General features: G+C 48.4%; 1 protein-coding gene across 1 annotated transcript in view; it reads left to right on the plus strand.

Annotated features, from left to right (window-relative positions):
- The window catches only part of CIRSR (corepressor of RBPJ and splicing regulator), a 49,884-nt gene that overhangs the window by 12,138 nt on the left and 20,343 nt on the right, over positions 1–17,403 (plus strand). The window contains exons 3-7 of the mRNA XM_077272670.1: positions 9,692–9,765; positions 11,622–11,632; positions 14,162–14,217; positions 14,322–14,370; positions 14,646–14,763. Coding sequence (XP_077128785.1) covers positions 9,692–9,765; positions 11,622–11,632; positions 14,162–14,217; positions 14,322–14,370; positions 14,646–14,763 — 308 coding nt within the window. The remainder of the gene's footprint in view (positions 1–9,691; positions 9,766–11,621; positions 11,633–14,161; positions 14,218–14,321; positions 14,371–14,645; positions 14,764–17,403) is intronic.

Below are 17,403 nucleotides of genomic sequence, written 5' to 3' on the forward strand. Positions count from 1 at the left end.
GCTAAAAAATCTTTATTGTTAAAAAATATATATTTTTTATTTTCACGACTCTGCATTATAAACTTCTGTGATGCACTTGGGCATTCAAAGTTCTCACTACACATCTAGATAAGTTCCATGGGGGGTCTAGTTTCCAAAATGGGGTCACTTTTGGGGGGTTTCTGCTGTTTAGGCACATCAGGGGCTCTCCAAACGCGACATGGCGTCCGATCTCAATTCCAGTCAATTTTGCATTGAAAAGTCAAATGGCGCTCCTTTGCTTCCGAGCTCAGCCATGCGCCCAAACAGTGGTTTACCCCCACATATGGGGTGTCGGCGTACTCAAGACAAATTGTACAACAGCTTCTGGGGTCCATTTTCTCCTGTTACCCTTGGTAAAATAAAAATTTGGAGGCAAAAAGATCATTTTTGTAGAAAAAATGCGATTTTTTTATTTTCACGGCTCTACGTTATAAACTTCTGTGAAGCACCTGGGGGTTTAAAGTGCTCACCACACATCTAGATAAGTTCCTTAAGGGGTCTAGTTTCCAAAATGGTGTCATATGTGGGGGGTCTCTACTGTTTAGGCACATCAGCGGCTCTCCAAACGTGACATGGCGTCCGATCTCAATTCCAGCCAATTCTACATTGAAAAAGTAAAACGACACTCCTTCTCTTCCAAGCTCTGCGGTGCGCCCAAACAGTGGTTTACCCCCATATATGGGGTATCGACGTACTCAGGAGAAATTGCACAACAACTTTTGTGGTCTAATTTCTCCTGTTACCCTTGTGAAAATAAAAATTTGGGGGCAAAAAGATCATTTTTGTAGAAAAAATGAGATTTTTTATTTTCACGGCTCTACGTTATAAACTTCTGTGAAGCACTTGGGGGTTCAAAGTGCTCACCACACATCTAGATAAGTTCCTTGGGGGGTCTAGTTTCCAAAATGGTATCACTTGTGGGGGGTTTCCACTGTTTAGGCACATCAGGGACTCTCCAAACGCGACATGGCATCCGATCTCAATTCCAGCCAATTCTGCATTGAAAAAGTCAAACGGTGCTCCTTCACTTCCAAGCTCTGCGGTGCGCCCAACCAGTGGTTTACCTCCACATATGGGGTATCGACGTACTCAGGAGAAATTGCACAACAACTTTTGTGGTCTAATTTCTCCTGTTACCCTTGTGAAAATAAAAATTTGGGGGCAAAAAGATCATTTTTGTAGAAAAAATGAGATTTTTTATTTTCACGGCTCTACGTTATAAACTTCTGTGAAGCACTTGGGGGTTCAAAGTGCTCACCACACATCTAGATAAGTTCCTTGGGGGGTCTAGTTTCCAAAATGGTGTCACTTGTGGGGGGTTTCCACTGTTTAGGCACATCAGGGACTCTCCAAACGCGACATGGCATCCGATCTCAATTCCAGCCAATTCTGCATTGAAAAAGTCAAACGGTGCTCCTTCACTTCCAAGCTCTGCGGTGCGCCCAAACAGTGGTTTACCTCCACATATGGGGTATCGACGTACTCAGGAGAAATTGCACAACAACTTTTGTGGTCTAATTTCTCCTGTTACCCTTGTGAAAATAAGAATTTGTGGGCGAAAAAATCATTTTTGTGAAAACAAATGCGATTTTTTATTTTCACGGCTCTACGTTATAAACTTCTGTGAAGCACTTGGGGGTTCAAAGTGCTCACCACACATCTAGATAAGTTCCTTGGGGGGTCTAGTTTCCAAAATGGTGTCACTTGTGGGGGGTTTCCACTGTTTAGGCACATTAGGGGCTCTCCAAACGCGACATGGCGTCCGATCTCAATTCCAGCCAATTCTGCATTGAAACAGTCAAACGGTGCTCCTTCACTTCCAAGCTCTGCGGTGCGCCCAAACAGTGGTTTACCTCCACATATGGGGTATCGGCGTAGTCAGGAAAAATTGCACAACAAAATTTGTGGTTAAATTTCTGTTTTTACACTTGTGAAAATTAAAAAAAATGGTTCTGAAGTAAAATGTTTGCAAAAAAAAGTAAAATGTTAATTTTTTTCTTCCACATTGTTTTAGTTCCTGTGAAGTACGTAAAGGGTTAATAAACTTCTTGAATGTGGTTTTGAGCAGCTTGAGGGGTGCAGTTTTTAGAATGGTGTCACACTTGGTTATTTTCTATCATATAGACCCCTCAAAATCACTTCAAAGGTGATGTGGTCCCTAAAAAAAACATGGTGTTGTAAAAATGAGAAATTGCTGGTCAACTTTTAACCCTTATAACTCCCTAACAAAAAAAAAAATTGTTTCCAAAATTGTGCTGATGTAAAGTAGACATGTGAGAAATGTTATTTATTAACTATTTTTTGTGACATATCTCTCTGATTTAAGGGCATAAAAATACAAAGTTTGAAAATTGCAAAATTTTAAAAATTTTCGCCATATTTCCATTTTTTTCATAAATAATCGCAAGTAATATCGAAGAAATGTTACCACTAACTTGAAGTACAACATGTCACGAAAAAACAATCTCAGAATCAGCGGGATCCGATAAAGCGTTCCAGAGTTATAACCTCATAAAGTGACACTGGTCAGAATTGTAAAAATTGGCTCGGTCATTAAGTACCAAATTGGCTCTGTCACTAAGGGGTTAATAATGTGGAACATCATTTTTAAGTAGTTTTCCTTTAATTAGAATCACCTGGAAAACTAATTATCCCATGTGTTTAAGATTGATTTCAGTGATCCATTGAGCCCTGAGATACAATGCCATCCACGAGTTTATTTGAAAAACAATGATTAAATCTTTATCACACTAAAATACAATTTGCATAATATTTTGGAACACAGTGTATGTTAAGAGTTTTCCACTGTCTATCAGGGGTCTGAGAATCAATGCTGCTACTGATCGGCTCCAGTGCTGCATGTAAGCCATGTATGAAGTGGGACATCCCGGCCCGTGGCCACCCCAAGGATCCAACACATTTCCTGCATTTGTATGTGGATTAAAAGCTGATTTCTCCACCACTAATACATACAATACAATGTATAGGGCTGGTATGGTTCTTAAATGTTATATAACCAGTGTATGTTACATTGTGGGAGTAACGCCCATTCAGAAGGTGATATAGATTGGACCCCAATGCTCAGACTGGCCGCGGCTCTCCGGACCCGAGAGTGACTGCTGTGTATATTTCTATGAGAGCCGCAACCAGTCCGATCTCAGTTGATTTTATATGACAATCTGACTACACCCCCTGCTAAGTTTATGTTGTGGGGTTTTTTTTTTTCTTCTCTAAATACGTTTACGTTCCACATGTGACTATGACTCTATTCACTTTTAAAGAAATGATGATGGAAGTAATCTGTGGATGGCAGATAGATAGATAGATATAGATATATATATATATATATATATATATATATATAATAAACAAAAAAAAAGAAAAAAACACTCTCAAGCGGCACTGTCCTACTGAATTCCGACCTCTCAGTGGGGATCACAGACGCACATCCTACTATGTCGTACAAAAGAAGACTTCAGGTGCTCCTTCATGGAAAAAAGTCTCTATATTCAAAACGTCCAGTAAGCACAATAATGAGGGCACTCACCCGTCTTCTTTAAATGATTCCTTTATTTACGAAAAAACATCCAGAGGGCCGTGATGGCCGGGGGAGAGAGAGGGCCGATCTCTGCTCACACGGGCTGAGGCCCTCTCTCTCCCCGGCCATCACGGCCCTCTGGATGTTTTTTCGTAAATAAAGGAATCATTTAAAGAAGACGGGTGAGTGCCCTCATTATTGTGCTTACTGGACGTTTTGAATATATATATATAATTATAGTAATGTGGGAAGACCCTTGTAACAATCAGCAGCATGTTATTTATATAGCGAGCGGATAAGTTTTACTGTTAGAATATGATCCCAACCCGCACTTAAAATTAAGTTACTCGTATGACTACAATCGGTGTTTTTACCAGATAGCACAGATACCTACGATGGTCTGTGGGGTAGTTCACATGTCCTTCCTGTTCAGGGGGAAAAAAAGCACCAAGACTTGTTCAACATCGATCCAAATGTCGGATGGTGCCGGCCCATAGACTTGTATTGGCCCTTTTCATCCGTGATAGTGGGGAAAAAAAAACAGACATGTGATTAGCACCATGGACTATAATAGATACATGTTCTATCCATGAAAATCGCATAACATGGATGTCTGATGCCTAAACTTGGACTGTCTTCCAGGCACAATGCATTGTTAGTAGTGCTGAGTGTAGCACGTGTATCTCCCTGCAGCGGGGCAGCTATCCCCATGGCAGGATGCAGTGATGCTGATCCGTAAAGGAGCAGGGGCTCCTGGTTTCGGGGGACTGCTCTGGATGGTTCCTGGTTTCGGGGGGGGGGGCGCTCTGGATGGTTTCTGGGGCTGCTCTGGATGGCTCCTGGTTTTGGGGGGGGGGGCGCTCTGGATGGTTTCTGGGGCTGCTCTGGATGGCTCCTGGTTTTGGGGGGGGGGCGCGCTCTGGATGGTTTCTGGGGCTGCTCTGGATGGCTCCTGGTTTTGGGGGGGGGGGCGCTCTGGATGGTTTCTGGGGCTGCTCTGGATGGCTCCTGGTTTTTTTGGGGGGGGGCGCTCTGGATGGTTTCTGGGGCTGCTCTGGATGGCTCCTGGTTTTGGGGGGGGTGGGCCGCTCTGGATGGTTTCTGGGGCTGCTCTGGATGGCTCCTGGTTTTGGGGGGGGGGCCGCTCTGGATGGTTTCTGGGGCTGCTCTGGATGGCTCCTGGTTTTGGGGGGGGTGGGCCGCTCTGGATGGTTTCTGGGGCTGCTCTGGATGGCTCCCGGTTTCAGGGGGCTGCTCTGGATGGCTCCTGGTTTTGGGGGGGTGAGCCGCTCTGGATGGTTTCTGGGGCTGCTCTGGATGGCTCCTGGTTTCGGGGGGGCGCTCTGGATGGTTTCTGGGGCTGCTCTGGATGGCTCCTGGTTTCGGGGGGGGGGGCCGCTCTGGATGGTTTCTGGGGCTGCTCTGGATGGCTCCTGGTTTTGGGGGGGGTGGGCCGCTCTGGATGGTTTCTGGGGCTGCTCTGGATGGCTCCTGGTTTTGGGGGGGGTGGGCCGCTCTGGATGGTTTCTGGGGCTGCTCTGGATGGCTCCTGGTTTTGGGGGGGGTGGGCCGCTCTGGATGGTTTCTGGGGCTGCTCTGGATGGCTCCCGGTTTCAGGGGGCTGCTCTGGATGGCTCCTGGTTTTGGGGGGGTGGGCTGCTCTGGATGGCTCCCGGTTTCAGGGGGCTTCTCTGGATGGCTCCTGGTTTTGGGGGGGGTGGGCCGCTCTGGATGGTTTCTGGGGCTGCTCTGGATGGCTCCTGGTTTTGGAGGGGGTGGGCCGCTCTGGATGGTTTCTGGGGCTGCTCTGGATGGCTCCTGGTTTCGGGGGGGGCGCTCTGGATGGTTTCTGGGGCTGCTCTGGATGGCTCCCGGTTTCAGGGGGCTGCTCTGGATGGCTCCTGGTTTTGGGGGGGTGGGCCGCTCTGGATGGTTTCTGGGGCTGCTCTGGATGGCTCCTGGTTTTGGGGGGGTGGGCCGCTCTGGATGGTTTCTGGGGCTGCTCTGGATGGCTCCCGGTTTCAGGGGGCTGCTCTGGATGGCTCCTGGTTTTGGGGGGGGTGGGCCGCTCTGGATGGTTTCTGGGGCTGCTCTGGATGGCTCCCGGTTTCAGGGGGCTGCTCTGGATGGCTCCTGGTTTTGGGGGGGGTGGGCCGCTCTGGATGGTTTCTGGGGCTGCTCTGGATGGCTCCTGGTTTCGGGTGGGGGGGCGCTCTGGATGGATTCTGGGGCTGCTCTGGATGGCTCCTGGTTTCGGGGGGGGGCACTCTGGATGGTTTCTGGGGCTGCTCTGGATGGCTCCCGGTTTCAGGGGGCTGCTCTGGATAAATAAAGGAATCATTTAAAGAAGACGGGTGAGTGCCCTCATTATTGTGCTTACTGGACGTTTTGAATATATATATATAATTATAGTAATGTGGGAAGACCCTTGTAACAATCAGCAGCATGTTATTTATATAGCGAGCGGATAAGTTTTACTGTCAGAATATGATCCCAACCCGCACTTAAAATTAAGTTACTCGTATGACTACAATCGGTGTTTTTACCAGATAGCACAGATACCTACGATGGTCTGTGGGGTAGTTCACATGTCCTTCCTGTTCAGGGGGAAAAAAAGCACCAAGACTTGTTCAACATCGATCCAAATGTCGGATGGTGCCGGCCCATAGACTTGTATTGGCCCTTTTCATCCGTGATAGTGGGGAAAAAAAACAGACATGTGATTAGCACCATGGACTATAATAGATACATGTTCTATCCATGAAAATCGCATAACATGGATGTCTGATGCCTAAACTTGGACTGTCTTCCAGGCACAATGCATTGTTAGTAGTGCTGAGTGTAGCACGTGTATCTCCCTGCAGCGGGGCAGCTATCCCCATGGCAGGATGCAGTGATGCTGATCCGTAAAGGAGCAGGGGCTCCTGGTTTCGGGGGACTGCTCTGGATGGTTCCTGGTTTCGGGGGGGGGGGGCGCTCTGGATGGTTTCCGGGGCTGCTCTGGATGGTTCCCGGTTTTGGGGGGGGTGGGCCGCTCTGGATGGTTTCTGGGGCTGCTCTGGATGGCTCCTGGTTTTGGGGGGGGGGGGCGCTCTGGATGGTTTCTGGGGCTGCTCTGGATGGCTCCCGGTTTCAGGGGGCTGCTCTGGATGGCTCCTGGTTTTGGGGGGGGGGGCCGCTCTGGATGGTTTCTGGGGCTGCTCTGGATGGCTCCTGGTTTCGGGGGGGCGCTCTGGATGGTTTCTGGGGCTGCTCTGGATGGCTCCTGGTTTCGGGGGGGGGGCCGCTCTGGATGGTTTCTGGGGCTGCTCTGGATGGCTCCTGGTTTTGGGGGGGGTGGGCCGCTCTGGATGGTTTCTGGGGCTGCTCTGGAAGGCTCCTGGTTTTGGGGGGGGGTGGGCCGCTCTGGATGGTTTCTGGGGCTGCTCTGGATGGCTCCTGGTTTTGGGGGGGGTGGGCCGCTCTGGATGGTTTCTGGGGCTGCTCTGGATGGCTCCCGGTTTCAGGGGGCTGCTCTGGATGGCTCCTGGTTTTGGGGGGGTGGGCTGCTCTGGATGGCTCCCGGTTTCAGGGGGCTGCTCTGGATGGCTCCTGGTTTTGGGGGGGGTGGGCCGCTCTGGATGGTTTCTGGGGCTGCTCTGGATGGCTCCTGGTTTTGGAGGGGGTGGGCCGCTCTGGATGGTTTCTGGGGCTGCTCTGGATGGCTCCTGGTTTCGGGGGGGGCGCTCTGGATGGTTTCTGGGGCTGCTCTGGATGGCTCCCGGTTTCAGGGGGCTGCTCTGGATGGCTCCTGGTTTTGGGGGGGTGGGCCGCTCTGGATGGTTTCTGGGGCTGCTCTGGATGGCTCCTGGTTTTGGGGGGGTGGGCCGCTCTGGATGGTTTCTGGGGCTGCTCTGGATGGCTCCCGGTTTCAGGGGGCTGCTCTGGATGGCTCCTGGTTTTGGGGGGGGTGGGCCGCTCTGGATGGTTTCTGGGGCTGCTCTGGATGGCTCCCGGTTTCAGGGGGCTGCTCTGGATGGCTCCTGGTTTTGGGGGGGGTGGGCCGCTCTGGATGGTTTCTGGGGCTGCTCTGGATGGCTCCTGGTTTCGGGTGGGGGGGCGCTCTGGATGGATTCTGGGGCTGCTCTGGATGGCTCCTGGTTTCGGGGGGGGGCACTCTGGATGGTTTCTGGGGCTGCTCTGGATGGCTCCCGGTTTCAGGGGGCTGCTCTGGATGGCTCCTGGTTTTGGGGGGGTGGGCCGCTCTGGATGGTTTCTGGGGCTGCTCTGTATGGCTCCCGGTTTGAGGGGGCTGCTCTGGATGGCTCCTGGTTTTGGGGGGGGTGGGCCGCTCTGGATGGTTTCTGGGGCTGCTCTGGATGGCTCCTGGTTTTGGGGGGGGGGGTGGGCCGCTCTGGATGGTTTCTGGGGCTGCTCTGGATGGCTCCCGGTTTCAGGGGGCTGCTCTGGATGGCTCCTGGTTTTGGGGGGGGTGGGCCGCTCTGGATGGTTTCTGGGGCTGCTCTGGATGGCTCCCGGTTTCAGGGGGCTGCTCTGGATGGCTCCTGGTTTTGGGGGGGGTGGGCCGCTCTGGATGGTTTCTGGGGCTGCTCTGGATGGCTCCTGGTTTCGGGGGGGGGGGCGCTCTGGATGGTCTCTGGGGCTGCTCTGGATGGCTCCCGGTTTCAGGGGGCTGCTCTGGACGGCTCCTGGTTTCGGGGGGGGGGGGCCGCTCTGGATGGTTTCTGGGGCTGCTCTGGATGGCTCCTGGTTTCGGGGGGGGGGCACTCTGGATGGTTTCGGGGGCTGCTCTGGATGGCTCCCGGTTTCAGGAGGCTGCTCTGGATGGCTCCTGGTTTCGGGGGGGCGCTCTGGATGGTTTCTGGGGCTGCTCTGGATGGCTCCTGGTTTCGGGGGGGGCACTCTGGATGGTTTCGGGGGCTGCTCTGGATGGCTCCCGGTTTCAGGAGGCTGCTCTGGATGGCTCCTGGTTTCGGGGGGGCGCTCTGGATGGTTTCTGGGGCTGCTCTGGATGGCTCCTGGTTTCGGGGGGCCGCTCTGGATGGTCTCTGGGGCTGCTCTGGATGGCTCCTGGTTTCAGGGGGGGGGGGGGGTGGGCCGCTCTGGATGGTTTCCGGGGCTGCTCTGGATGGCTCCTGGTTTTGGGAGGGTGCTCTGGATGGTTTCTGGGGCTGCTCTGGATGGCTCCCGGTTTCAGGGGGCTGCTCTGGATGGCTCCTGGATTTGGTGGGGGGGGGGGCCCCGCTCTGGATGGTTTCTGGGGCTGCTCTGGATGGCTCCTGGTTTCGGGTGGGGGGGGGCGCTCTGGATGGTTTCTGGGGCTGCTCTGGATGTCTCCCGGTTTCAGGGGGCTGCTCTGGATGGCTCCTGGTTTCGGGGGGGGGTGGGCCGCTCTGGATGGTTTCTGGGGCTGCTCTGGATGGCTCCCGGTTTCGGGGGGCTGCTCGGGATGGCTCCTGTTTTGGGTGGGGGGGCGCTCTGGATGGTTTCTGGGGGGCTGCTCTGGATAGCTCCCGGTTTCGAGGAGCTGCTCTGGATGGCTCCTGGTTTCGGGGGGGGGGGCGCTCTGGATGGTTTCTGGGGGCTGCTCTGGATGGCTCCTGGTTTCAGGGGGGGGGGGCGCTCTGGATGGTTTCTGGGGGCTGCTCTGGATAGCTCCCGGTTTCGAGGGGCTGCTCTGGATGGCTCCTGGTTTCAAATGAACAGTGCGGCTGAGGTGTGGATGAGCCGTAAACAGGTTGAGTTTTACAGCACCCTGTTTACAACACCCTTTAATGATTACTAGTGTGAGGCATCCATTTAGCATGCATGTTTTAAAGTACAGTACCGTGCAAAAGTTTTAGGCAGGTGTTGGTAAAAATTCTTTAAAACTGTAGAAGTGTAAATAGATTATTTTTATCAATTAACAGCAGAATTCAAAAGTAATGAACTTGCAATAATCCACATAGCAAGCAGAAGTCTTATAAGGGAACATTGTGAAGGTTTTAAACCCTTTTAGTTCCATCACAAAGTGAAGTGACGAGATCCGGCAATGATCAGTCAGCAGGAAGGACATTCATGAACTAAAACAGGTACAGACTGTAGGTGAAGGCATAGAATGACTCTCCTTCTGTTTCTTCATTGCATTAACAGATTGCTGCTGGGTGATGAAAAGGTGAAAAATGGACTCAATTTTATGTATGAAGCCCCTCCAGGAGCTGAGAAAGGTGCGCTGCTTATCATATTCCATATATCATATTCCAATACATTGTGACTCTTTGCTTTTATAACTATTATATATTTAGCGTAATTCAATGAAAAGTGTAAAGTTTGGTGAGTATACGGCTACCCGCATTACATATTAGACCAGTGAGCACACAGGGATGGTAGCATTGGGTGAATCTTCATACTAACATCACCTTGAACACTGCAAAATATGTTTCATCTGATTGCTGGTGAACCCACCGCTGGGACCCCCACTTTTCCACAAAATGAGGCTCTTTAGTCCCTCTCTTTGCTTGAAGGTCAAGCATACAAGTTTCTGCTCCATTCATTACTTACGGGACAGCTATTTCTCACCTTCCTGTGCAGGGCATGGCGGGACCATTTCACTGGAGAGGAGCACCATATAGTATGGGAAACCTCAATCTAGAGGGTTATATACAGACTTTTCTCATGTTTAAGCCTTTGGCGACATTCGTCGTCCGCCTGGAGCACATGCAGCTCAGGGGCTGGTCCTGCTCTGTGCACTGATGCACTGCAGGCGCTGGCTGTGTTATACAGCCGACACTCCACTGTAGCTGCTGCAAATGGAGCAAGCGCCTATTGCAGCAGTTTAGCCTGTTAAATGCCCATCAAACACGACCACAACATTTAAGTAGTTGGAAACATTGGCTCACCCTTATTGGCACCTCACGATTGTCATGGCATCCAGAGACCTACTAAAGGTGAGGTGTTCTCCGATCAAGCAGGTTAGACCCCTAAGGTGACTAATAAAAAAAAACACAAAACGTTATATGTTTTTTTAAAAAAAACAAACTAGAAAATATACATAATATAATATGTAAAATATTTATAAATTGACCCTTTTATTCATTAAAGTGTAATTAACAAAACCCAAAAAATATATCATTTTTTTATTTCTTTTTATTTTGTTAATTATGCTCAAGTGAATAAAGTCTTTTTATATGTATTTATATTACGGTATATTTGTTGTTGCCACATGTGTAATTTCCCCAACTATTAAAACATCGTAACATTTTTCCAATATGGTAAATTGCAAAAAAAATTTGCAGAATCCATTTTTTGATTGAATAGATTGAAAAGAAATACGAATCTTGTATGTACCCCAAAATGTAAAATGTAAAAAAAAATATATACGGTGCATTTGCTATTCCCATAACCACACTGATACATAGAACAAATTTAGGCTACGTTCCCACAATGAGGTTTTGGTGCGTGCTTTTTTTTTTTTTTTTTTTCTTCTTCAAAAGTGCAGCATCTTATCAGTTCCAGCAAAGTGGGTGGGATTTATAGTGCTTCTCGTTAACCCTTGTGAGTACCCTGAGTTTTCTCTGTGGATTTTCTACATAGACTCACGTTAGATGAAAAAAATGCAAGTGTGTTTTTAGTGCGTTTTCACTGCAGAAACGCATGTAGTCCGCACCTAAGTGTAGCGATAAATTTTTGTCAAAGCAAAAAAAAAAAAAAAAGTATGAAAAACAAAACAGTTTTGTTTAAAGCATGAGACATCAAAATTGTAACAAAAACCATAGCGTCAAGCACGTGATAAAAATGCAGGTAACCTAATTTAAATAATAGGCGCAGAAATTCTGCAACATCTAAAACTCGCCAAAATGTCCATTTGGGAACGTAGCCTTAACGTGATGTTTTACCAAAAAGTGAAGGAAATTAAAAATGTCCGCCTCTCAGAGGGGTTAAAAACCTACAAATGGGGGTGGGGGTTCTGTAGCTTCTCCTTGGCTAACCTTTGGTGTTTTAGGCTACTTATAATGATTGTAGATGATCTATCTGTAGTTTTAATTTTATAATTTTTTTTCCCTTCTATGCATCATCATTCAAGAAACAAAAGAGGTAATTACTATAAAAATGAAAACCTGCTTTTTGTGTTTATTCCATACACCGCAGCATTCCCATATACTATTACAAACTTTTTTTTGCACTTAATGGTGGGTTATTCAGGACACGTATACTGATGGTTTATCACTAATATAGGTAATCAGTGTCAAGATTAGTGGGGTCTGACGCCTGCCATCCCGCCCGTCAGCTGTTAGCAGGTGCCATGGCAGCTAAAAGGAAAAAAAAATGTTTGGAGTTGAAACATCACAGCGCTCTGTAGTGGCCGTTCTAGGGTACTGCAACTCAGCCCCCATTAATATTTATGGTCTAAGCCAGTGTTTCTCATCTCCAGTCCTCATGACCTGTTGGTGGTCTCGTTCTCAGGATTTCCTTAGTATTGCACAGGGGATGGAATTAATGCTTGTGCAGGAGATGACATTGTGACCTGTGCAATACTAAGGAAATCCTGAAAACTTGATCTGTTGGTGGGTCTTGGGGACTGGAGTTGAGAAATACTGGTCTGGGCCATCAGTATCAAAGCTCTGGACAACCCCTTTAAGATGATAATTATGTGGCTTGTGGGCTATGTCAGGTATATTGTGATTGCTGAATCTAGGAGTATACGTTTTATATTTTGTACCGCCTCTTACCTCTTGATGTCACTGTCGTCTTTCTGTCTTGTGTAACACTCTTGTAAGAATGTTTTTGCAAAGTGAAGAAAATTATTAAAAATCTGCATTGTTACAGCCATAGATCCAATTTAGTGCGTATATTTCATTATATCCGTCCCTACACATGGTTGTAGTGGTCATGGGGAGGATCTCGCAGCTTGTATTGTAATTGCACTTGGCTGATTAATTCTTTTTGTATGTGTCCTGCTTTCTGTGCTCCCTTTTGTGTGCCTATTAGTGATGAGTGAGTGTGCTTGGATAAGGTGTTATCTGAGCATGCTGAAGCGCTAATGGAGTATCTCCAACGAGCTCGAATACTAGGCACGAGTCCCCGCGGCTGCATGTCTCACGGCTGTTCGAGAGCTGTACCAGTCGGGAATTGCCTGTTTGTTAGGAAGTCCCTGCATGTGTTGCAACTGTTGAACAGCCACGAGACATGTAGCCACGGAGACACGAACATAGAATTAGAGTTTTCTGAAGATACTCTATTAGCACTAGAGCATTGTCAGATAACACCTTAGTTTGATCTTATAGCTTGAACCAGTGGCCTCCATCCTTTCTCCTAGCTCACAGGTCATGCTGGGAATACTAGTTTTGCAAGAAGTGGAAAGCCACATATTGGAATCTGATATCCTGAAATAATCCTATTGCTTTATTTATTTTATTTTTTTTATTCTGTACATATTACCTGTATTTTCCGGCGTATAAGACGACCCCCCAACTTTTCCAGTTAAAATATAAAATCTTCTTAAATGTCGGGGGTCTTCTTATTCGCCGTATGTCGTCTTATAGGGCCGGTGACTAATGTGCCTTTTTTTTTGGGGGGGAGTGGTCCTGATGACGAAGAGGGGGCGTCTCACAGGAAAGTGTGAGTGGAGTATCCATTACCTCATTGTAGCTGCAGCGTGGGGTGCTGGGGAGCGGCGGCGGCTGCTCCTCTTTGTGCCACGTGGGTGCTGTGCTATGGGGCGGCTCCTCTTCGTGAAGCGTCGGGGCTCTGTGCTGTGGGGCGGCGTATCTTCGTGCAGAGTCAGTCGGGGCTCCTCTGGCATTTCCTCAGAGCCCGGAGGCCGGGACGAGATCTGAATCTGAGCATGCGCCGCCCCCAGCGGCCATTTTCCCGGAGGCCACCGCATCGCAGCAATGGAGCTGCCGGGGCCTCCGGGCTTTGAGGAAATGCCGGAGGAGCCCCGACTGACTCTGCACGAAGATACGCCGCCCCACAGCACAGAGCCCCGATGCTTCACGAAGAGGAGCCGCCCCATAGCACAGCACCCACGCGGCACAAAGAGGAGCAGCAGCCGCCGCCTCTCCCCAGCACAGAGACCCCACGCTGCAGCTACAGTGAGGTAATAGGGGGATACTCCACTCACACTTTCCTGTGAGACGCCCCCTCTTCGTCATCAGGACCACTCCCCCCACCCACCCACCACATACACATTGGTGTCTGCACTCGGCGTACAAGACGACACCCGGCGTATAAGACGACCCCCGACTTTTAAGAAGATTTTCAGGGGTTAAAAAGTCGTCTTATACGCCGGAAAATACGGTACTTTTTATTCCATTTTTATATACACTCCTATAAGAATAGAATCACAAATGCAGTTGAGCAGAAAGTCTTTATTTTTATTAAACAAATTCCTTTTTAATATGAGTTTGCAACAGGTTCCATGTGCCAAACCTCTTTATCCATAAGCACCACGTGACCATTTACTTTGTTTTTCCACTTTCCTTTATTGTAAGGGATGATGATTAAAGTGTGTTGGTTTTTGTTTTGTTTTTTTGTGTGACTCTATCAGCAAATAGTTTCTCCTATCACACTTTGGAGGCCAGAAGAAAATAATGTTTTTTTGTTTTTTGGGGTTTTTTTTAGAATGAAGGGGAGACAGATTACAAATTTGAGTGGCAGAAGATGGCTCCTCGAGAAAAGTACGTAATACTATTTTAAGTGTGTTTTGCTGTTTTTTTTAATTTTTTTTCTTATTTAGTCTTTTGATGTCTACAAAGCATTAACCGTTTGCGTTTACTTGCAGGTACGCTAAAGATGATATGAATATCAGAGATCAACCTTTCGGTATTCAGGTACTTTTAGCCCCCCCCCCCCTTTTTTTTTTTTTTTTTTTTTTTAATTTTTCTTTGTAACGGTTATCCTCTTGGATTTGTAAGAGTGTGAAGATGGTCTAAGGCATGTATTCCTGAAAGATGACAACCCCTTTAATCATTTTTTTTTTTTTATATATATATATATATATATATATATATATATATATATATATATATATATATATATATATATATATAATTTTTATTTTATTTTTTTTTCGTTCCTTGACCTTTTCTTGTATTCATTTTTAAAGGTTCGCAATGTGAGATGCATTAAATGTCATAAGTGGGGTCACGTCAACACCGACAGAGAATGTCCTTTATTTGGTCTATCGGGGATAAACGCCAGCTCGGTCACTGCAGACGGATCAGGTAATGGCAGAATATTATGTTTATGTTTAGATGTTTTTTATCGTGGTTACAAACTGCACGTGTGAAGCTTGAGCTAATGTTTGTAAATTGGCTATTTCTGCCTATGTACAGGGCTCCAGATGGCCGGAAGGGGTCGCAAAAACCCCTTTGTTTTTAGATGGATAAGTGACTGAATTTTCAGTTCTCTGCTCATTTGAGACCAGCCTTTGCCACCACTATTCTGTACCATGACTTTTACATATTTTGACAAATGGATGCTGCACTACTTATGTGTATTAGGGGATATGCATGGCCCCCTCCAAAAGTAAGGCCAACAGCGGAAATGACCTGTGATGACGTGCGGTCTCGTGAGACCGCTACGTCATCTGGGGTCATGCCTCAAAGCATTACTGGGACCGGAGCGTCGCGAGGAGCGGGAAAGTCTGCCGGGGACGCCAGAAGGTGAGAATATCATGATTTATTTATTTTTTTAAAATTATTTTTCCAGGTCGTCCCTCCTGGCAGCACCACCAGGAGGTTGCCCTTCATATCCTTGATAGGGACAGGAACACAGAAGAGGTTAACTAGCCCCTCCCCACCTCCACCCTTCAGTGTTTTTCCTGTCCCTATCAGGGAAAGACGCAGGAGAGAGTTCTCCAGAAGAGTCAGATTTACCTGATGCCGGAGTCAGGTTTCGGTAGAGCAGGCGCTCCCGAGGGTGGTCCTTTCCTCCTGGAGGGGGCTCTGGCCACGGGAGTCTCGTGGAAGGACTCCCCAAGTCGCAGGATACCGAAGGAGGTCCCTCCGCGACAAGGTAGAGCTGTGTGCTCCCATTAGCTGCCTCATCCCTTCGCAAAAGGGCTCTGAGGTAGCGTCTGCTGCTGAGGTGTCCGGCGCTTTCCCTCGGGCTCCATGTGCAGCTGGCGGCGTTCCCCGAACTTCCGGTTCAGCTCTCCGGGTCGGAGGGCCCCCGATGATGTCTTCTGGGGGGCGTGGCCGGCTTCCCGGGGTCGGCAGCGCCGGTGGTTTCTGGGTGCGCCGGGTAACTACGGCGAAAACAAAAGGCCGAAACATGATGGCACCAGGATCAAGGTCCCAAGCTGGTTGGCGTGCGTTCCAGATGACTCATGCGCAGTGCAGCTGGGGACCTGCAATCACTGTAGATGCCAGCAGCTGAGCTCAGAAGGAGGACGAATCGGATGTCTTGAAGTCGGGTAAGACTGACTATTTAATGACGGACAACTGGCAGCACACTTGACTTAGTAAGATGGAAGGTTAGCACGTCATCCAGACGTCCAATCCTTAGAGCTGACCACGGACCATGTGAGTAGTCGTGGTGGGGAAGTACCTAGCGGGACTTTAGATCCGTTGCTACAGGGATTTCCTTTACATTTTTAGGACAAGCACATTCCCAAACGGTCTGCTGCTAAGAAAAGAGCTATCAGATGTTCGTTATGTGCCACCAAGCTCCCAGATGGTTATAACAAGAAGTTATGCGAAGGGTGCATCACCAAGCTACTAAAAGACGAACAAGCTTCGTTATTAACTAACATTAAAACCATGATTAGAGACGAAGTCCAGGCTACAGTATCAACATTGGTGCCACCCCAGTCTCCTCACCCTAAGAGGCCCAGATGGGATATGGACTTAAGTTCTGAAGAAGGAGAGGTTTCAGGATATTCCGATCCAGACTCTGATGAAAGTGGCAATTCCTCGGTTGTGTTTCCGGAGGAACGCAAAAGATACCTGTTCTCGTCCGAAAACACGGATGTGCTACTAAAAGCAGTTAGGAGCACTATGAAGATAGAGGACTCGACTGAACCACTATCGGTTCAGGACGAAATGTTCGGGGGCCTGAGAACCCGCAGAAAGGGAGTATTTCCAGTCAACAACCATATAACGGCGATGATACTGGAAGAATGGGAAGATGTGGGAAAAAAGCTAGTAGTCCCGAGGGACTTCAAGTACTGTCTTCCCTTTGATCCGGAAGAAACTAAAGTCTGGGAATCTGTTCCAAAAATTGATATTCCGGTAGCTAAAGTCCCAAGGAAAACAGCTATTCCTTTTGAAGACTCGTCGGGGTTAAAAGACCCAATGGATAAAAGGTCAGAAGATCTCCTTAAAAAAGCATGGGAGTCGTCAGCCGCCATTATGAAAACAAACATAGCGGCCACCTCTGTAGCAAGATCCATGAGTCTCTGGGTAGACGAGCTGGAAGGTCATATTAAAGACAGGACTCCCAGGGAAGAAATCCTGAAATCTTTCAGTACTGAAAATGGCGACTGATTTCATGGCGGATGCTTCAGCGGAGTCCGTGCGATTTGCTACCAGGAAAAAAGCACTGTCAGATGCGGCAAGAGGGGCCTTGTGGCTGAGATCTTGGACGGGAGATACTCAATCAAAAAACAAACTGTGTTCGATTCCATTCTCAGGATCTCATGTTTTCGGTCCAGTCCTAGATGAGCTGCGCGAGAAAGCATCTGACAAGAAAAAAGGCTTTCCCGAAGAGAAGCCAAAGAAGACGCAATTCTTTCGGAAAACTCGCTCCCACCCAAGGCAGGACTACAAAGGGAAAGGGAAGTCCGGCACATGGAGCTACCCTAAAGGGGGCAGAGGAAGAGGTTCCTTTCGAGACCAGTCATCAGGACCCAGCAAACAATG

Source organism: Ranitomeya variabilis, chromosome 7 (genome assembly GCF_051348905.1).
Source record: "Ranitomeya variabilis isolate aRanVar5 chromosome 7, aRanVar5.hap1, whole genome shotgun sequence".
In the NCBI taxonomy this organism is placed as follows: Eukaryota; Metazoa; Chordata; class Amphibia; order Anura; family Dendrobatidae; genus Ranitomeya; species Ranitomeya variabilis.